At 36.2% G+C, this 22,608-nt stretch overlaps 1 protein-coding gene across 1 annotated transcript in view; it reads left to right on the forward strand.

Moving 5' to 3' along the window:
• LOC140142330 (macrophage mannose receptor 1-like) overlaps positions 1-22,608 on the forward strand; it is a 57,147-nt gene that overhangs the window by 17,287 nt on the left and 17,252 nt on the right. Inside the window, exons 12-28 of the mRNA XM_072164299.1 lie at positions 4,965-5,036; positions 5,786-5,818; positions 6,459-6,620; positions 7,024-7,112; positions 8,513-8,663; positions 9,206-9,247; positions 10,871-11,056; positions 11,392-11,508; positions 13,644-13,760; positions 14,398-14,649; positions 15,613-15,828; positions 16,533-16,693; positions 17,755-17,859; positions 19,284-19,399; positions 20,001-20,152; positions 20,763-20,974; positions 21,322-21,458. Of these exons, the coding sequence (XP_072020400.1) occupies positions 4,965-5,036; positions 5,786-5,818; positions 6,459-6,620; positions 7,024-7,112; positions 8,513-8,663; positions 9,206-9,247; positions 10,871-11,056; positions 11,392-11,508; positions 13,644-13,760; positions 14,398-14,649; positions 15,613-15,828; positions 16,533-16,693; positions 17,755-17,859; positions 19,284-19,399; positions 20,001-20,152; positions 20,763-20,974; positions 21,322-21,458 (2,320 nt within the window). The remainder of the gene's footprint in view (positions 1-4,964; positions 5,037-5,785; positions 5,819-6,458; positions 6,621-7,023; positions 7,113-8,512; positions 8,664-9,205; positions 9,248-10,870; positions 11,057-11,391; positions 11,509-13,643; positions 13,761-14,397; positions 14,650-15,612; positions 15,829-16,532; positions 16,694-17,754; positions 17,860-19,283; positions 19,400-20,000; positions 20,153-20,762; positions 20,975-21,321; positions 21,459-22,608) is intronic.

The raw sequence follows: 22,608 nt of genomic DNA on the forward strand, positions 1-22,608 counted from the left end.
TTATTATTAGGCATGTCACAGTGGCTGCACAATACTTCTGCCACACTGTGCATGCAAGCATAACAGTCAATTGAAAAGCGCGCGCATGAAAGTTGTTCAATTTTGGCAAACATCCATGCCGAAAAATTAATTTCCTCATATGTGCTATTTATCACAATTGTTTGAATTTTTTATATATGGTGTGTGAAACCTTTCTGTGACTACCATCGGTTTTTTTAAAAATAAATATTGCTTCGTTTAAGAGCTACTACCTATTTTTATTGATTGTTGAAGATCCCTCATAAATCAATAAATATAGGCCTTTTGAAAAATCAAGATCTACCACCATTTAGCTGAAATACTAATCTTTCTAAGCATGTAAATTATTTCCGTCGACAACGAATGGCACACTTGAGGAAAAGCGATTTGAAACAAAACATTTTTTAAGTGAGTTTAAAGGGAGTAATATTCCAAACCACAATAGCTCTAAGCCATTGTGTGTGTCCAAGGCCACACCATTTTGTATACTGCGGTATAATAGAGGGGCTGTTCCGTTTACGTTTCTCTTCCCATGTTAATCCAGATAACAAAATGTTAATTTAAAGTCTCATTGCAAATGAATTTTTATTTTTACTTTTCGGATTTGGCTTTGAGCAATGGTGACACATACCATATTTACAGAAAAAATGAAAATTCTATTCCAGACACCGTCAAAATGTCAAAGTTGTTTTTTTGTATTATATTAAAGTAATTAACTGCAGATTCTTTACTCAACATCATAATAGGTTCATACTTGACAAATTCATGATGAATGAAAAGACTTTCATTAAACATCAAAAAAAAAAAAAATTACTCATGCCTAATTTACATAATAATATCATGAATACATAATTAGCTGTAATAAGCTAATTTGCATAATTGATTACTTTTTGTGTATTTTTTTGTTATCAATTGAAAGAACTTTGTATACATATGTTTGTGAAAAAACCGCACCCTGATATCATGTACGGTTTTCTTTTGGCATCAATTTTGCATATTAATTAGCTGAACTTAGTAATTTTTTCAACTTTTATTTGTCTGCAGATTGGCGGAATTGCTAAAATAGTATATTTGGTTAATTTATTATAATTATTCAATGATAGATTTTTTAATTTTGTTTTCTTTGACGAAGTTTAAAAATATAGGCAATTAACCTGTGATACTTAAATTAACGTTGCTTTTTCAAGCAAGTGTCCAAATAAACCTTCAAAATCTCGAAATGTGCCAATTTTGTCATTATAGCAATTTGTGGCAGATTTGCATTCCATTTATGAGCATCTTAAAATTGACACTACGTCACAATGCATTGACCGATTTCAATTCGGTTTTTTGATTTTTGATGCTTTAATAAAGGTCATTCACGTAGAAACATTAAATAACGTGTTTCTGCTGCCCTTATTTTTGAGGTGATATACCTATTATTATGTTTCTTACTTTGTTACTTTGTTGTTTCTTGATTTCTTTTTTATTTACAACATAAGTCATTTCTCTTTTTAGGATAAAAGGTAGCCCTAAAAGGCTGTTTGGTTTGTCTTTGGTTCATCTGAACTGAGTTTACTGTGCTGCTCTGCCCTCTATCTGGTTGCTTCCTTGGCGAATACAGGTTTCAGCCCCGGTCCTCATTGCATCAATTGCGTTGCGTACCATCCTTTTGCGCCGGATACTTGCGAATGCACTCAGTAATACGTCTACGAAGATCTTAGAAAAACAAGTGGTGTCTGGTGATCGTGCAGGCCACTCCACAGCATGAGCCATCCCAACCACTCTGTTTGCTATCCGTGGACAGAGTGAAAAACGGGTACTTTTATTCAAAAGGGCATATCTTCAAAAGTTGTGAGCCGATTGAAATAATTGTTTTGGTTTATTAAAGCTAACGATTTAAGGTTTCTTTACATACCAAAATATATTTAATCAACTTTTCAGAAATAGGAGAAAACGAGGGCGCAATGAGGGGCCTCTTTTTTTGGGACACCCTGTATATGGATTGGGACAGTCGGGTGTTAACACTACTCCTTTTGAAACTAACTACCATACATGATAAATGTACAGGTATGGTTCTCTTTACATGGGACCAACAGCTTATTACCCCTCCAAAAGTCAAATGGTTCATTAATGCACCACTGAAAAAGCAGAAGTCTGAATTTAATGTACAGATATTGCCAATTAAATTTGTATGTTTTTCCCCAAGTCAACATCCAGCAAGTTACCACCACCAGGAATTAAGACCGGGAAAAAACAATGAATCATTGAATTCATGATGTAACTATTGGTACTTTAACCCCTTGGACACTACTGGTTATCTAAAAGCATTTCTGATTGGTTGATAACTTGAAATGCTCATATCAATTGCCAATTATGACCAGGCTTTAAACTATTTATGGTCAAACTTGCATATGCAGATCTTATTAATACCCTCCTTGATTGGTTCAAAATTGGACACAGTATTCATTTTGGCCAATCGGCGGCTAGTTCTCATGGGGTTAAAGTGTATTCTTTTTGAGGTCCACTACCCTAATCAGGCTGAATCAGCCCAATAGAACCAACTATCATATACCCTGTTTACAGAGCTTGAAGTTGACTTTAGCTGAAATTGAACTCAACTTCGTTTGTGTATATACAGGATCAGCCCTCGAATTAAGGATCTGAAGGGGCACGGCAACTTTTTAGTGCAAGTTGAAAATTGCCTTGTATTTTCACTAAAAAGGCAAGGCAGCATGGCAGTTTGTAATATTTCAAGAGGGCATCATGACAACTGTTGAAAATTTGAGAAGGGCACCAAGGCAATTTCTTAAAAGTGAAGAAAACACACACAAACATAGATAGATGATTTTATAATGAAGGGGCAGGGCTGGGGCACGACAGCAACTTCATTAGAGGGCACGGCAAGTGACTGCCTTGGGTAAAGGACATATTTTGAGGGCATTACGGCAGTGGGGATGGGCACCCACGGCAAAATGCCATGGGTGCCGTGGGTTAATTCAAGGGCTGAACAGGATCACTGCATTTTGAACTCGACTTCAGAAGTCGACTTCAATAATGCTGACCCGGAGCAAGGTGTGTCGAATTTAAACTCAACTTTTACAGTGTCAACGAACACGCAATTAGAAGTCAACTTCATAATGGTTATTTGAAGCATCAGCAAGTAATGGCATAAAAGTCAAATTCATAATTTGTTTTGAAGTAGACTACCCTGTAATAAGCCCAATCGCTATTCTAACTTCCGGTTTTTGAGAGCAGTTTTAGGACACTTTGACCTCTGACATATCGGGAAAATTTACGTAATTATTATTAATTTTCTTATTATTGTCACAATTTTGATCATTAAAAAATACCAAATAATTAATTTTAAAACATTTATATTTTTTATATTTGTTTTAAATATTGTAAAACATTTTAGATTATATTTTGAGCATAAAACCCAATATTTCTGAAAGGTCAAAGGACAAAGTGTCCTAAAACTGCAAAAACTGTCCCACAATGCATTACAAACTTCCAATGCCGATTGGGCTTATTAAACACCCCGTCAACAAATGATTTATGCTAATCCTATAGTCGCAATCTGAATTTGATGTCGATTTCTCTCTGTGTAAACAAGGTCATAGCCAAGTTCAGCTCACTGAATTTGAAAATAAATTTAAAGGCTGCAAATTTGTTTTAAAAATGAGTGCAAGGAACTTAAAGAGGAAGCCCCACCAGAGCAGTTCTTCTAAGGTGAACCAAACCTGCCTGGTTATCAAATTAATCAGTAACAAAGGTTATCTCTGAATTTGTCAGGTGCTAATTGGTGCAATAACATTAAAGCATCAATTAGCATCTGTCAAATTCAGAGATAACCTTGTCACTGATTAATTTGATAACCAGACAGGTTTGGTTCACCCCAGAAGAACTGCTTTGGCGGGACTTCCTCTTTAAGTGTCTGATCCATTAATCTGAAATCCCAAGCATTTTGACAAATTTTGTTTAAAGCACTAAATAACACTTCTTCAGATTGTTTGTTCTTGTCTTCTTTACCGATGCAGTCAATCATAAGAAATAAATACCTCTGTTTGGAAAACAGTCCATAAGAATTAAATATGCAAACCTATATTCTGAATAAAATAATTCTGCTCCATCAATCCCCCCTTCCCCATGATATACCATTTCCTAACAATGGTAACCGAAATGGTAACCTGAGCTTTATTACTTTTTAATTGAAACCAATCCTCTTACATCCCATGCAGTACGATTTTACACCTCTCCTACTGAAATAAATATGCTTTACTACATTTCCTAATCTTTCTTTGCTTACTATCAGTCCGGTCAGAATGCCTGATCAGGATGTACTGCCGAATCAGGCAGCATGTTGCCGAGTCAGGCAACACAGGCTTTGGTAACCCTTCCGAATTTGACAGACTAAGGATTAAATTGTTCATGGTGATTTTATAAAAGATCGGTGGAAATTTTACTTTGACACACATAAGCTACATGTAAGTTGACAATTTTTCAAAAAAAAAAAAAAAAAATTCCACCGGGAGGAAAATAATTTTAATAACAAAACAATTTCTAACGGTTTTTTAAAAATTTGATTTAAATATGCAAATTAACTTTATTTTAACTAAAATTGATGAAAAAATACTATTAATTGTACATGCATTGATAATTTTATATATTTTACCTACTTCTTTGCTCTAAACCAAGAAATAATGGTATATTAAAAGATGCTCTATTTGAAATAGAGCATTGCATTGTGGGATACCATGCTGCCTGACTCGGCAACATGCTGCCTGATTCGGCAGTATTTCCTGATCAGGCAGTCGGACCGGACTGACTATGCTAATGTTACCTTATTGTTTTAAAGAAACAAAATATCCAAACGGTTACATTTCAGCACATCACATCAAGCTCCCATTGGGCGCCCATTTCTTTTAAAGGAATTTTTTTACAAGTTGATTTTATTTATTACACAGGTGATCTTTCAGGAAGATGGGACACAAGAACCTGCTTCAATCTTCAAGGTTTTATTTGTAAAGTTCAAGTTGGTATGTATCATAATGGGCTATTCCATTTAATATCCATACTACCCCTGTGTAAGATTTAGCTAAAGTCTTCCACAGCGGGAGTACGAGTTTCAAATAGAATAGATAGTTGAATATCTTCCATTTGAGATACTCACACCAGTTGTAGAAGATATAGGTACAGCCATTATACAGGGGAAGTATGGGTTTCAAAATGATTAACCCTGACCAATTACATTTGACAAACATACTCCCCCTGTGGAAGATATTTCCAAAATCTCCCACAGGGGTAGTGTGGCTTTCAACTAGAATAGCCCAAAACAAGAGCATTAAATGTTTCATTCACTGTGATGCTTTTGCATAACCTACCTGGATAACATGAAAATGATGAAAAAAAAAGTTTATTAGACTATAACAAAGTTCAAAGGGATCATAATTACAGGTTACCAGCAAGGTCGTGGAGAATCTGAAGGGAGTAAAACCTAGAGTTTTATTAATTGATTTTCAGGCCTGAAGAAGTCATAGACAGAAAATGCCCAAGTCATGGGTAATTAAACTTGAGCAAATTAACTACTTAATTTTTAGCTACTTAATTTTGAACAATAATTGTTAATAAGTGAATGAGTAGAGGGGTTTATAGAGATGTCCTGATGAATTTATTTTCTGTAAGGTACAGGAACACTGGTTTTACAATAGTTCTAAATTGTTAATGGTATACAACAACTACTAATAACTGTTTGTTACATTTATTTCTCTTTGTTTCCTTCTTACAGGTCGTCAAGTGTCTCCTGTGCCTCCAGACATGAGTAAGTTGGTATTGCAAGTCATTCTTTCTCTCAAGTGGTCAAGGAAAATAATAATTCTTGACCAAGGTTTTAACCCAGAACCTCTGGGTCTCTAGACCAGTGCTCTTCACCTCTGTTACAGAGCAAATATTTTATACTTACACATACAGTGATTAGTTTTTGATCAGTTTAGGCTTCTACCCAAAAGTGCACCTTTGTATTTGCATATAGTCTGTCTCATCTCAAGTTGAGAGTAAGGCCAAGTTGGATTTTGCAGTGGCAGATTTGAATCAGTGCATTTACATGGTTGCAACATTTACGCGGTTGCGTTGCAGGTGTACAGACAAATCACATTTCTATGCGTGTGTATATGCCCAGCAGGATTAGGTTAGCGAGCACAATTTGAATCTGCCACTGCAAAATTCAACATGGTGCTCGGAGCAGTTTTGTGGTTTCTTATATTCACGATTACAAACAGTTAGACACTAAAGTGTATGGATATAAAATATTTTCACAGGCTTTTAAATTTGCAATTAAGTATCCTATGCCTCAATCAATAATTAAAGGTGTCTTATAAACTGAGCTATCAATGACGCTTGGTGCATCAAAGCATTATAGAATCTCTATTTGATATCCAATCTTATTCTTCCTGCTTCTATAGCTATTGGAACCTGTCCAGCTGGTTGGACTCTGTTCGGAGACTCATGTTACTATGTATCACTGGATGATTCATCTACATGGACTGGGTCACAGACTAGCTGTGAAGGATTGAATGCCAATTTGGTCAGTATTCATGGTGCTGATGAACAGTCTTTCCTGACAAGTAAGTGCATGCTCATTCAACAACTCTTCCTATTCCTTTGTACAGGAGTTAACCATTAAACACAATATTTATATGTTGGGTCTATATCTCAAAAACAAAAGTGTGACACCCCCTTGGGTTATGTCACATGAAAAAGGAAAAGTTCTAAACATGTCACAGTGGTATACCTCAATATACTGCCAAAGCCCCATGGTTCAGCTATGGTTGGGTAACCGCTCTAGTTTATCAAAGTGAGAACACAGGCCTTTGGACCATCTCCATAATATTCTTTGGATTATTAAATTTTTTATATATGATTTTAATGTAGTTTGCTTGTTTTTTATTATGGGAATAAAAATTTGATTCAACTTGAATAGAGTGTGGGTCTTGATAACAAACCTATAATTTCTCTCCCTTACATTAGATCGTGCTAGCATACTTGGAGAGAATCTCTGGATAGGTCTCCATGATACTATGGGAGAAGGAAACTTTGTATGGACTGATGGATCTCCTGTAAGTATCACATTGCCTTAAAAACAGGTAGCAGAAAGACCAGCAAAAAACCAAAATCGCTGGTAATATTTATTCGTCATCCTAATCTTTCACCTGTTTTAACCAGTCAATAGCAGTGCAATAGCACCAAGTCCTATTGTGCTATTGAATTTAAATCAGGTGAAAGATTAGGATGATGAATATAATGACCAGTGATTTTGGTTTTTTGCTTGTCTTTCTGCTGCCTGTTTCTTAAGGCACTGTCCACGAAATGAAAGCAAGAAAGTCATCAATTAATAAATTAATCTTGAGTTTGACTTGCTTGTATACAAATGAGGCAATTTATCAGTGACATAACCAGTGGCTAGTTGGGGAGCCCCCCCCTCCATGAGTTGACCGTTTGTCATCCTGTTGGCACATTTGCCCCTGACTTAGCCCGAAACATCATGGCCCTATTCCTTCCTCACTAGGGCCATGAATGCCCTATGTACGTAAAAACGGGGCACCGCGACGGACGGCATCTATTTATAGGAAGAATTCAAAACACGGCGACGATAACAGTCACAAGTCTGGTCTTTTACATCCTCAAATGTGCTCAGAATTTACGAGCATGCACCAAATATGTTTTGTTTAAATCTCATCTTCATGTGAGGAATGGTAGGAAGTGGTATTTATGACAAAAAGTGGTATGTTATGTGTACCCTGGACCAGATATGCTCAGGAGTCTCAGACCTTCGTACGGAGAAGGACAGTGGAAATCGTAGTGACGGAGGTGTGAGTACCTCGGGCTACCTCTGACTGCTCCCTCAATTGTGAAAGTCTGGATATACCAATCTGGTTAGATTGAATCCATCGGTTGAAGCCATGGCTGTCTCAAAAATTGAGGATGCTATAAAGGGGATCAGTCACATTGAGAGCATTTCAAGATAAATGACAAAGACATTTGTTATGTTCGTGTAGTTTCAATTCAAGATGGTGGTTATGTCCTTGCAGTTTCAATGCTCTACCACATTATTTCACTATGAAACTTGCACACAGGGCATAGATAACACACTTGTAGCAGAAACTGACAATAGCTCCATTTTCATAATTTTGTGACTTAATCCCCTTTTAGATCTAGCATCCTCAATTTGATGGAGAACTTTGCTCATTTTGTCATTTATTAATCAATCAATCAGTCAGTCATACAATCAATGTTTCCCAATTCCATACAATGTATATAGCTTGACTTTACCAATTGGGGTCCAGGCCAGCCTGACGATTACGAGAGTGGTGAAGACTGTGTCCATCTTGAAGGTTTCTATGCCATTGCAGGAAACTGGAATGATCTGCCGTGTGATAACCAACATAGATATATCTGCAAAAAGCCTAAAAGTAAGCAGTTATTTTAAAAATATGATCACTTTGTTTTATTTTTAAAGCTTGATTTCACAAGTTGGAACGCTGGTGAACCTAATAATATGGATAATGGGGAGGACTGTGTGCATTTGAATGGTGCTTATCAAAATGCAGGAACTTGGAATGATTTACCATGTGATAGACAACATAGATTTATCTGTAAAAAGCCAAAAGGTAAAATATTTTCAAAAATTATTTTAGTACTTTTTTTTTCTCAAAATGTGTACCACTTGCTCATAAGTATTTGTTTTAAGATTTATTAATATACACACGATGTGACGTGACGCAAGACATATACTCCCCATTCCAGAAATATACAGCACTAATTTTTTGAGATTAAAAAAATATTATCAACTTCTGCTGGGTTCCAATTATTTGCCTGTGAATGGGGTCCCGGAAGCTGTTCTGTGTCAGTGCATTTTACTGTTGTGTCAGTTGGACAACTGCTTGGTTACTGACATGTGTCTAGAGTAGAGTATTGAAGTAATCCTGTGTGCAATTTTTGTTCATTTTTATGGACAGGCTTTTAAGATATGACCTTGTGAAAAATTATAAGTTTCTTTTTGAGGCCAGTTTAGTTACCTAACAAAGAAACATGGTGTTGTTTTTTTTCAATATCAAAAAAGTCATAATATTGCTATATTGCATACAAATCTAAGGCAAGTGAGCTGTATATTACCATGTTCTAATTCTACCGATATTTGCTTTTTTTTCAGATGATGATGGTACTGTCAACACACCTATACCAGCACCTACAGGTGAGTCCATAAAGAGCTATCTGAGGCTATGTAATAAAAAGCACTGAATTTAATGCCCACATGAGCCAAGAGCTATCTTAGGCTATCTAGTAAAAAGCACTGAATTTAATGCCTGCAAGAGCCAAGTGATTAGTAGATGTGCTACAATGCTAGCAGATTTTTTCAGACAAATATCATCGAAATAAGCCAAATCAGCATTGAAATTTGCAATGCATTGTGGAACAGTTTTGGGAGGCATATTATTTGCCCTTTGACCTTTCGAGAAAATCATTATTTTTGCGTACAAAATATTTTTTTAATGTTTTACTAGAATAAGTTTTTGTTGAAAACATGATTATTTCATAATTAATTGTCTAAAATATTGTTGATGATAACATTATTACAATAATAAATGAGTGGAGTGTCTAAAAACTGCTCTCAAAAACCAGAAAAGTTACAATACTGATAGGGCTTATCACTGAAAAAGTAAAAAGCTAATTTATTACACATTTAGATTCTGCATTTTTTGTATATTTTCACGAACTACATTTTGAGAGAATTTACCAACTGAATTACAATTTAATACTACAACAAAGTTGCAACAAAAAAAATTGCTAGAAAATCTGGATGCACATCGTCATTGGGCAGGAAAAACCTCCTAAGTGTCATTGGCCCCTGAACATGTTTAAAGCAAAACCTTCCATGTAACCTGCTGGCAGTTTCATTTTAAACATGTTCAGGGGCCACAAGCACATAGGAGGTTTTCCTGCCCAACAATGTATGTGCCAAGGGGTCTGAGGTTTGAATTCCCAGGGTACAGGTAACTTACTTGTTCATATTCTTTCTTTGAAACTTCCTTCTTTCCTTTCCCATTACCAAAAGGTCCTTTCAGCATTAAGGTTAATAAACCACTATTTTCCTTCATTGAAGCGTACATATTAATCCTTATGCTGTAAAATTTGATCTGATTTGTTCGGGTTTTGACAACCCTGGATAACCTAAGAAAGCCTCTATTAAAGCTTATTTCCATTGGGGTCCATTTGAACAAGGGTACTGGTTGGTAACAGTCGGGGGTTAACACCACTCTCTTTTTGAAACTGGCTGCAAAATTCATGTACAGGTATGGCTCTCTGTACACAGGATCGATGGCTTAACATCCCCTTAGAAGGACGGAGAGAGCAGAAGTCTGAATTAAGTCTACAGAGAATGCCAATCAATTTCAGACATTTTTTCCCCATGTCAATATCTCAGCAAATCTCCACCACTGGGAATTGAACCCGGGGGCCTCATGCACCAAAGGCAAGTACCCTAACCATTAGGCCATGCTCTCCCCTAGAGAAATCTTCCAAAACGAAGCCACTGTGCATGCATATAACCCATGTGGTGCGATGATGCAATCACCATAAGTCATACATACGCACAGTTTAGTTGCCCCGCAAAACACCCATGGCTACCAGTTGCTGGTTCAGTGCTTTGCACCGGAGGGTTCTGGGGTTAGAATCCGCATCGAAACAAACAACTTCTTTGTTCATCTTTTCTCATTAAAACTAACTTCTTTCCTTTCTGATCATCAAAAGGTCCTTTCAACATTAAGGTTCATCTTGTTATTCATTCAGAAATTTATTAACCTTATTATTTGTGCAGGTATTTATAATGACAAATGTGGCCTAGAATGGGAATATGATGGCAACAGTGACATATACAGTGGCAGTTGTTACTTGTTCCGTTTCAACGATTACAAATTCTGGGATGACGCCCTCTATCAGTGTCGTCTGGAAGGTGGTGATCTGACCAGTGTTAGTGGATATGAAGAACAGCTATTCCTTCAGGGTAAGTCTTTTGACTATAGATGAGTTGACCTCAATGTTTATTAACAAAGGCAAGGGACTGGTATATCGATATGCTTGAGTGAATTCCATGCAACCACTGCACTGTTCAATTGCCTTATTGTGATGTGGCGGGAGTTTTAAAAACATGAGCCCTGAACAAAATATGATGCGCGCGCATACTGCCAGGCAAAAAACAATGGAAATTGCCAGGCATTGACGTATTCATGATCTTTATATAACCTGACATTTAGATGTTATTAAATGTTTTAAGAAGATTTTTATGTCTGCTGGATATAGTAAAAACTTGCTAATGCTACAAATTGTTGTATTTCACAGATCGTACACAGTACACCAATGAGGGCGCTTTATGGTTTGGGGCCAATGATATGTCTGCTGAAGGGGGCTGGGAGTGGACAGATATGACGCCATTCAGATACATCAACTGGAATGATGGTGAGTTATGGCTATCATGCATGATTAGCCCTATACTTATAGGTTAATAAATGCATATCACTTGCTGGGAGTGAATTGTGCAAAATATTGATATGTCTAATGCACGAGCCTCGCAAGGTGGAGTGCATTTAGACACATCAACATCTGAGTACAAGTTTTCATACACAAGAAAAAAAATTCCATGGTTTGCTATTTTTATAACAAAATTGTCACTAAAAATGTTGGAAAATACAAGCAAATATAAATGCATCAACCCGCAAGAAAAATGCGTCCGAAAGCACTGCGGGTAGTACCTGGAGTCCGCGCCCGTGCATTATACACAATCAATGCATGGTTCGCATTTTTCTAACATTTGCTCTGATTGGTTCTTATCTAAGAGTGTATGAATAGTCAATGATCAAGACACAAATTGCAGGTGATCAAACTTCTGGTAATAAATGTGCGAATGCTAGGCCTGCTGGCGATTCAGTCACAGCTAAAATTTCAGATTGAGTTGCCTAAAGTTCAACTGGTAGCAAATTGATGTAGGGCATTTTACCTAAAAAATGCTCCCTGAGCCCAAGCCAGAGACCACACAAAGACCAGAAATTGACCCATTTCAAACATGTTGCCTTTACATGTTACACACATTTTCTACATGCACAGCCTCTCGTTGATTTGTATATATATTCTTTGAACTTGATTTGTTATATTCCCAGGCCATATCACCCACTAACCTGCAACATCAAGGCTAACATACTTATCTTACAGCCACTTTTTACATCTTGAGCTAGGTTGATTTTCTGAATTGTTTTTAAATTGAGTTCATGAATGAAACCTGATGAGGTTTGTGATAAAACTTGACACACAATGTCATTTTGGTCTACTTCTTGTGACAGTTCTCATGAATCTCATGTAACTAGCCTTTACCCAGCTTACGCAAAACGTTTTGGACATCATTCGCAAAAGGTGATAAAAGGTTGTCAGAAAACGTTTTTAAAAACGTCGGGTTATTAAAACGTTTTCATAACCTTAAAAAACATTTTTTGATAATCTACTACTCAGCAAACAAAAATGTTTTACAGAAAACGTTTAAATGTCGGGTTATATAAAGGGTATAAAATCGTTTTAATAACATTCCAAAAACATTCTTGAAAACTTGATACAAAACATTCTAAACAGAATGTTATTTTTGGGTTGCAAAAATATTTTGCGAAAAATGTTTGTCCAAAATATTTGCAATAACGTTTTAAAAACGTTTTCATGACCTTTATATAACCCGACATTTAAATGTTATTATAAGGTTTTGAAAAAAACCTTTGAAGAACATTTCTGTGTTTGCTGGGTTCAAATATTTTAACATAATGTTATTTAAGTATTGACAAAATATTTGGTAAAATGTCTTTAAAATAGCTTACAATAACATTTTGAAAACATTTAAAAATATTGTTGTAGTGTGTTTTCATACAAAACGTTTTAAAACGTTATCATGACCCGACATTTTAATGTTATTAATGTTTTAATGTTATTAAAACGTTTTTACTTAAACCAAAAGCCAAAATATAACTTATTTAAAACATTTTTAAAACGTTTTTGTGTTTGCTGGGTAGTTGCATCAATCACAGTGTCATTTTGGTCCACTTCTTGTGACAGTTCTCACACGTCTCCTGCGCAAATTAGGCTTTAGTTGTAGTTATCTATCAATCAATCAATCAATCAATCATCTTTTATGATAAGGAGGGCCCAGACTCAGCACAATGTCATTCTTTTCTCGGGCTGTGTTACAGAAAGTGATTATAGTATAAGCATAAAACAAAGCAAACTAAATTAACAATATATAGCATATTATAGTACATCATTTTCAAGTATAAAAGTAAAATATTGAAAGACTTTTGAAAACAAAGAATTCCATAGCACTGAACCTTCATATTGGAGACTTCTTTTTATAAAATCTGTTCTTGGCATGGGTATGTTGAAATTAGATTCTTACGGTGCAGATTATAATTATACAAACATTGAAATATAATTCACTAGGAAAATTTGGAAACATTTTTTTTAAACAACATTATGCATAAAAATAGCTGTGTGAAAATCTTGTCATTATTGATAAGTTTCAACTGCACTATTTTATAATTGATTGATTCCTTTTGTTTTAGGTGAACCTAACAATGCCAATGATGATGGTGAACACTGTGGTGAATGGTACACAGCAACTGGCAAATGGAATGATATATCATGTAGAAGAGAAGTGGGATATATATGTAAACAAGGACGTGAGTAGCAATGGTTCGAGCTATGCCAATTGAAATCCATACACCCCTGTGGAAGACATGACCTTAATCTTCCACACAGGGAGTGTGAATTTCAAATGTGGTTACATGAATGGGTGATTCCATTTGAAATCTACACCCCCTGTGTGGGAGATGAAGGTCATATCTTCCTTTCGGGTTCAGGGTGTATAAATGTCAACTGGAATAGCTCAATAAACCTGTTCCATTGCATAATATTTGTGAGTTATCAATGGGGTCGTCGTCATAATTTGGAACTTTTATGTGCTTCAGTTCCATAATTCCAGAGAACCAGTTGTGAGAAAAAAAAATTTTCAGGAGGCATGCATGTACCTATGCATTACATTAGGTCCATGATAATGGACCCCTTGATCCATTCATTGTTCAGATTTGCTTGTTTTCTTCTACACATTGGGCAGATGATTTTCACTAATAGCTCTTTTAACAGATCAAAATATTTGTTTTTGATAATATTTGCATCATGTTAAAAATATAATAAGAATGGCTTTAGTGCTATGATGAAGTCGTTATTAGGCTCAGCCTCTGATCTACCCAATAACTAATGGTATCTCATTAAAAAACACATTTCTTGTTTCAATTTGTTTGTTTGTTTGTTTACCAGGTAACATTCAGAAATACTCCTACCCACACCGTTTGCGCCGTTTTGAAGACTCCTCCAACTACAGAAAAACATATACTGCTATATTCCCAGACTTATGCGCATCATACTGTAAATTTGAAAGGGAATTTGCATGTTTATCATTTGATTATGAAAGAAACACGCGTAAGTGCATGTTGAGTGATACCAGCATGAGGAACGCACCACTGGTACCTACCACAGAATCAGACAACCCTGTAGACCATTATGAACTGGGTAAGTTATGATTATAATTTGTGGTGTGATCGAGCAAAATCAGTCTGAAGTTGGTCATATTCACTTTTCAGTTTCTTAGAGGATTGTCAAAAGCATTTGCACACCTACATTTTGCAGAAAAAACTCCATTGGAATTGGATCTGTCCAAAAGATATTAGCTGTTGAAGAGTTTCCAAAGGAAATAGTTCCTTTGCTTGGCTATATCTCAAAATCAATATTTCTGACTTCCGACTGATTTTGCTTGATCACATCACATTTGTGAAAATATTGATCGCATGGGCACTACTGCATTTCCTACAGTACCCCTGGTTCTTTAATTACAATTAGCAATTAATTACATCAACATAAACAATGGGATTCATGAAGGGGCTTTTACAAAGTAGACACTAGACAAATTGCATTCACAGAAGAAAAGAGAAAAAAACAATAGAGAAAGAGAGAAATATATTCTAAAAGGCACAGGGTTGCAGTAGAAAAGGCCCGGTCACCAGCCAATTTTTTGGGACATGGGACATCAAAAATAACAGCCGAGTCTAAGAGTAGGATGATATACAGGCGTATAGTAACATGTTAGTATTATAGACTACTTGACATGTGACGTAATTGCCCGGCAGTATGCACACAAATTATGGCAATTTCCATTGTTCTTTGCCCTTCAGTGTGCGTACGCATTGTAGTTTGCTCAGGGCATGTGCATTTTAAATCACCCACCACATTTCATATAGTACAAGAAAACCATTAAGCAGTGTAGCAGTTTATTCAAGCATATCGATAGACCAGTCCCTCACCTTTGTTGATAAACAATGATGTCATGTGGTTTATACCTGAACAGAAAGTAAATCAAACTGTAAGACAGATGCAGGTAAATAAACTCAACATTCTAGCTATGCTTATGGCAGAAATGTTGCAGCAATCATTCATTAATATGTGTGCACTCTTTTATCACCTCTTTTTACCTCTCAGATCCTGACACACCAATTGAACTTCCACCTACCACTGCTAACCCAGGGCATGGTTGTCCCAATGGATGGAGGGATTATGGCGGCTACTGTTATTACATCAACACAGCACAGGTTGAGTATGACGATGCAAGAACACTTTGTACAACTCAGGGTGCAGACTTGGCATCCATCAATAGCGCCAATGAAAACAACTTCATATTATCTTATATGTATGACGGTAAGATTACATTTTAGAAGAATTTCAAATGATTTTGTTGCATTGATTTAGTTAAACTTCTATACTACTTTTAATATTGTTTATTGGGAGCACTTTGACTGACCTTTCACATCATCAGCTGGATGTTGGTGGCCAGGCCAGTACGCAGTAGGATTGCGGTGCATCCCCCCCATTTGGAAAAGTATACAAATCAGGTTTTTACGCTTTTTTGGACCAAAAAGGTCCAAATTTTGTCCATTATTCACAAAATCGCCCCCCCCCCTTGGTAAAAAGTCCACTTTTTCAAACTCAGCATCCCCCAAATGAAATCCTACATACTGGCCTGTTGGTGGCTCTGATAATTTCTTGAAACAGTTATTATTAGAAAAACAACCTATTTGATGATTTTTCTATGGAAATTGAAGCGTGCAGAGGAAGATGAACTTGAGTGTCAAAAAATAAATAGTTCTAACATAAAATGGTTCCAGTTTTTAAATACTCCATTAGGTTGAATCCGTAAGAAATCAAACTAACTTAGGTATAAAGTAAAGTATTTCTAAATTTGTATGAGCTCTTCTTCCAGGATATTCGTCAATTATTATAATATGTAGAGCAAAATGTTTAACCACATGGAAAGTGTTTTGCTAATTCATGTACAATGTTAACCAGTCACACTAATAGTTCAAATTATTCTCTAATATGTTTTTGTAATAAATTTCTTACAGCTGGTTTTGATGCCAGCAGATGTTGGATTGGTATGAATGATTTGGATCAAGAAATGTTGTACTCTTGGACCGATGGATCTGAAGTAACATATGTCAATTGGGCATACTATGAACCTAATAATTCTGGCAATGAAGACTGTGTTGAGATGTATGTCAATGATGTAAGTCATAAGTAGATAAACCTTTGAGATTGGTAGTGACATTCATGCATGTTTTAGGTTGGATAGCATTGAAAAGGACCTGCTATTCTCAAAATCACAGCATTGTACTTATGCTCGCGTGTAAAAGCAGCACATTAGGTTATTCCATTTGCAACCCACATTTTAGCTAATGTCTTCCGCAGAGGGAGTATGAGTTTCAAATAGAATAGACAGTTGGGTAACTTCCATTTGAAATACTCACTCCAGTTATGGAAGATATAGGTAAAAGCCATAATACAGGGGGAGTATGGGTTTCAAAATGATTAACCCTGATTACATTTGAAAAACATTCTCCACCTGGGGAAGATATCTTCCAATAGCCGAATTGCAACTCTCTCACACATTTTGTTAACACTACCAGACTGGAAGTACCAAGTAGTTATAGTAGTATGGCAGAGCACAGAACTCAACTCTTATTTGAATGGTGACAGCTTTAAGATTTTCATTAAAATTGTTACAATTGATAAGAACTACATGTTTTGATAGCAACATGTTTACATCTCATTTGTGTAAAAAGAGTTTGAAATGTTCAATGGCATGAACATTTTTGTGGCTGAAAACTCTTTGAATGTTCTGTTCCCAAGTAGGATATATACAAGGAGAAGAAAACACACAATAGAGCATTTTTTAAACTCGAGAGATGAACCTATACAGGAACTTGAATCCCAGACCTATGGAACACAAGTCTGAAGCTCTAACCAATGAAATTGGGCTATTCCATTTAAAATCCACACTACCCCTGTGGAAGATTTTGGAAATATCTTCTGCAGGGGGAGGATGAATTTCAAATGGAATTGACACATTAGGCAACTCCTTTTGATTTTCATACACCCTCTGAGTAAGATTCAACTTGAATCTTCCACAGAGGGAGAGTGAATTTTAAATGGAGCTGCCTAATGTGTTCATTCCATGGGGTAGTGTGAATGTTAAATGGAATAACCCATAAGTTTGAAAAGTTAGTGCAATAATTTTTTTAAATTGGTAATTTCTTGTGAAAACTGACATGACTTTGCCTGTTACAGGGCCGATGGAATGATCTTCCATGTACCGGCTGGTACTTCAACCCAGTGTGTAAACAGAAGAAATCAGCTAGTGGAACCATACCAGAAGTCACTGGATGCCCTGCGGTAAGTATAACATACAATAGATTCAACAAAAAATAACAATAAACAAGCAACAGGGAGCTGATATGAAAGTCATAAATAGTAATATGTGATCTACCACAGGAAAAGAAGATGGCTATTATGAATTCAATGCTTGAATTTGAGAAAGTTTGTTAAAATCAAACCACCATGTTGTGATTTTGAATTAAAGAAACAAATCAAGGTTGGGAAATGTGCTGATGCTTGTTAAACTAAAGAACAGCACATACTTAAATTGGATCACTCTCCTTTAAAGGAGTATTTCGTGATCCTAGCATCCTCTTGTTATGACATTTTTCAGTAGATACCCGCTAAAAAAGCTTATTCCCAAAATTTCAGTTGATTCCGATTTTGCGTTTGCGAGTTATGCATGATTATGTGTATTACACTGCTCCATAGACAATGTGTTGGTATACCAGAACGAAATTCAAATGTCACGATATCTTTGCTAAACGAATTAATCTGCAAGAAATATTTTGTATATAAACATTATGTAGCCAGAGGTTTCCAGTGATATAAAAATCTCAACTTTTTTTTGAGAAAAGTGGGGGATGATGCTGTGGATCACGAAATGCCCTTTTAAGTGATGATTGGATTTAGAAACCTTTAAATGAGTTCAATTTCATGCTGTAAGCAGAAGCATAATAGACAGGAGGAGGATGACTATTACCTCACAGACTAGATCAATCTACCAGGCATAAAGCCTATCGAAATGTCAGTGTACATCTTCTTTTTTTTTACCCCAAATTCATCATTTTGGGCCCAAATATTGTAAAATTGCCAAGTCATGTTTTAGAACAACCAGGAAGAACATGAGAAATCCGCTCTCAACTAAATTGATATTAAGGGTGTTGGCTCTTGCTAACGTTGTTACTAGTTATGCAAATGAGAAAGTTTACGCTTCCATAGCTTCTACACAGAGATTTCGGAGCTATCTTTCTGTTATTTCCCTGTTTCACATGCATCAAGGCCGTTTCTATACAGTTGAATGAGCATGAAAAGAATCTCCCGCAGGACTATACAGTGCAAAGTAAAAATCGTATACGTATACTCATGAAATGTAATGATTTACAGACTTATCTAAACATATTTTGTCCCAGTATATGTGTATGCCACTAAGCAAACCAGGCTAAAATGATACACATAATGACAATTTTTAGCACTGCCTCCCCCTCTTGGCAAGTAATGAGTTACTAGCTGTGAAGTTTTTCCATTTTCATAAAATAAGGCCAATTTGGTTTACATTCATTAAAAATTGCACTTTACATGATCTAATGGAGATAATTTTGCATAGTTTGCTTCATTTTTGAGGCGTTTTTAATTCGATCTTCTATGCTGACATTAGATGCAATATGATGATGATGTTTGAAGATATTAATATGCCTATATCAATTTTGCTTGTATTGTAGGGTTGGACAGCATACCAGTCATCATGCTATTGGTTTAACACTAATGCTTTGACATGGTCTGATGCTAAACAAGATTGCCAGTCACAAGGTGCTCATCTTGTGGTTATAAATGACAGGTAACTACACTAAGCCAAAAGTAATTTCACAAGCTAATATCTTTAAATCTTGTCCATCAAAATGAACCAAAATTTTGCATTTTGCTGTTGTGTCAGTTAGACAACTACTTGGTTACTGACATGTGTTTAGAGTAGAGTATTGAAGTAATCCTGTGTGTAATTTTGGTTCATTTTTATGGACAGGATTTAAGATATGACCTTAAAGTTTACAATGCTAAGCTTAAAGATGCCAGTTATGATTTGATTTCAAGGGCCGGTCGTTCCATCATGCCGTGTCTAACAATCATGCCAGCGTTGCATGCCTTCGCATATGCACGATAGAGCATTGCATGATGACACATTTATGCAAAAGACTATAAAAATGTGCAGTACTTGCATGGCAGTTTTGCCTGTCACATTTCATCTAACAATTGGCCCTCATTATCAGGTGATGCTGAGACTTTGACTGTTTGGAGTTTGTCTGTTATCTCTTTTGTCCATGGATGTAAGATATACTTTACAAAAATGGCTGCCTTTTTGTTTACCTTTGATACATTTACCAATTCTTTCCAACTACTGCAGGTCCATATTCCATTGCTAACATTGTTGTTTGTTACCTTAGATATGAGAATGGCTATGTCAGTGCTCAGCTTGGACTCCAAACTCTCAAGTTCAGTTTCTGGACCGGTCTCAATGATATTGCCAAGCCTGGTACTTATGAATGGGTGGATGGATCACCAATAACATTTACTAACTGGGCTGTAGGCCAACCAAGTAAGTCAACGGGGGGCTAGTGGGAGCGGGGTCTGAATACCCATCAGCCAAAAACTGTGATCAAACACTACTGGAAAATGGCTGTTGTTGACCTATTTGCCAAATTTTCTAACTCTAAAAGTTCCCACCTCAGCAACTTTTTTTCATTTTCTTAGAAGTTCTCAATTTGTATATTTTGTTTGATTAAAAATTGTTAATGTGCGTAAATTGAATAATATCTGTCCTTTTTAAATTCAGCTGCCCACCAGGCATGTCCGTCTGTGCTTATGGTTGCCTGGCATCAAACTGTTAGTAGTTTTCCTGTGCATTCGGGCAAGCAATTCATATATTGATCCCTGTTTTTAACTCTCTCCACGCTGGTGTCGACTGCAGACAACAAGTTTTTAAAAAAAATTCAAAAATTCAAAAATTTCAAAATTGTAAATTTTCATGATCATATTTGGAATCAGCATACAAATGCATTAAAATGGGCAGAAACAAGCCTAGTATTGGTTCAGTGGTTCTTGGAATAGTTCTTGATATTTTGAGAAAATATCTCAAAACTTTTTTATAATATGGCTAGCACGAAGAGCATTAAGAAAAATGTAAAACATATTTTTTTCTATTTCAGGTGATGCATTTGGTAATTGTGTCATAGCTGATGCAGGTGTGTCATCATCAGGTTACTGGTTCAACTTCAACTGTGATGATACACACGCATACGTCTGTGAGCAACTTCGAGATGGCTACACAACATCGGCACCCAACAACCCAGGCAAAACTAACCCTAGTAATATCAACTGCGCTCCAGGATGGATTGGGTATGGCAATGGCTGTTTCAGGGTAGGTAACCCAGACAAAAAAAACTAACCTTAAAGCCTCCAGCATACTTTCCTGCCGCTTGCCGCTGCGGCAAGCGGCAGGGTGTTTCAACCAATGACAAGCCTTGATTGTGTCCGTTTGTCTGCAATATGCGGCGCCACGCCGCTCAGCGGCAAGCGGCAGGGTAGTATGAAACCAGCATAATAATATGTTAATAGTACTAATGAAGACTTATAAAGCACCAGTATTAGTCAACCGAGCATGACAAGTATCTCCTTGTTGGGAACCACTTTTTTCATAGCATTTATGACAAAGTTGAAGAATTATGCATTATAGTTAATTATGGCACATTCATTATGTGATTTCAGATCTATGAGACCGATGATAACAATTTGCGTAAGACTTGGGATGGTGCCAGGAGTTTTTGTGTAGCATCTGGTGGTGATCTTGCTAGTTTCCATAGTGAAGCGGAAGAAGTATACATCAGAGACAGTTATGATGCCTTGTAAGTAAGCTTAAATATGTCATTCATTTCGTCGACGGGTCCTTAAAGAACTTTAGCAAAATTACCCTCGATTAGAGAAAAGCGAGGGTAATTAATTTTGGTCCACTGGTTTCATTTTCTGATATTGGATTTCATAATTTGATCTTATATACTTCGACACCTGCTGATGTTTGACCTTTTGCATGTCAACACATTCCTGGTGCTCTGGAGGTCAGCTGGGCAGGGGAGTGAGTTTCAGGGCTGGAATTGCCAGAGGGCATATAGTATGGCGACCCAAGTGAAGTCCAGCTGGTTAGGATGACAGATTGACCACTGTGTTCTTAAGACTAACTTTCATGCTCATGGCAATTGCCATGGCGACTGGCTTTCAAAGCTGAAAACATTTGAAGAAAGCATGGATTCAAAAGTTTTAAGGATATGTACATGAAATGTATTTCAAACATTTCATAAGTAGATCAGAACTGAGCCTGGTATGACACTGAGGGTGCAATGGTGTGCCATTCATTCAATTGTCCTTACCCCATTGATGAATTTATCATACCACCAAGTAATTTAGAAAAAATGTGATGTTTTAGGACAGTTTTACAATGCTCTGACCAGTACTAACAGACAAACCACATAATGATTTTGAGATTTTTGTGCAGCATTTTTGGACACAGCTTTTAATGGTGTTGAAATTTATCTATGCACACTGATATTTTCATTTTCCTGGCTGTCATTTCTGAAAAGTAACAAGATATTTGTGTTCAAAAATGTAGTTTTTGTGCCTTTTTTTTACCATTTTAACCAAAAATTTCAATATTAAAATAACTGTAACTTTCAAAGTAAAATTGAGTATGAGATATTTGCTATGGAGAATACTTGTCACATGTATAATTTATTTTTGCTATGCAAATAAATTAATATTATGTGGTTTGACACCAACTATTTCTCTTGGACTTTATTATTGATCATTTTTCGAACCTACTCAGTCGCTACTTGTTTACATGTATATTCAACATCCATTACCAAAACAAAACTTTGCTGCATCCTTTGACCAGCCAGTCAGTAGCAAAGGTAATAGATATTATACGCAGTGGATATTCATACGTAGTGGTAGATAAAATGATTAAAGAGTTTAACTTCAACACTACACTATTTTACGGCTCAC

This window comes from Amphiura filiformis, chromosome 20, assembly GCF_039555335.1.
Source record: "Amphiura filiformis chromosome 20, Afil_fr2py, whole genome shotgun sequence".
Lineage (NCBI taxonomy): Eukaryota > Metazoa > Echinodermata > Ophiuroidea > Amphilepidida > Amphiuridae > Amphiura > Amphiura filiformis.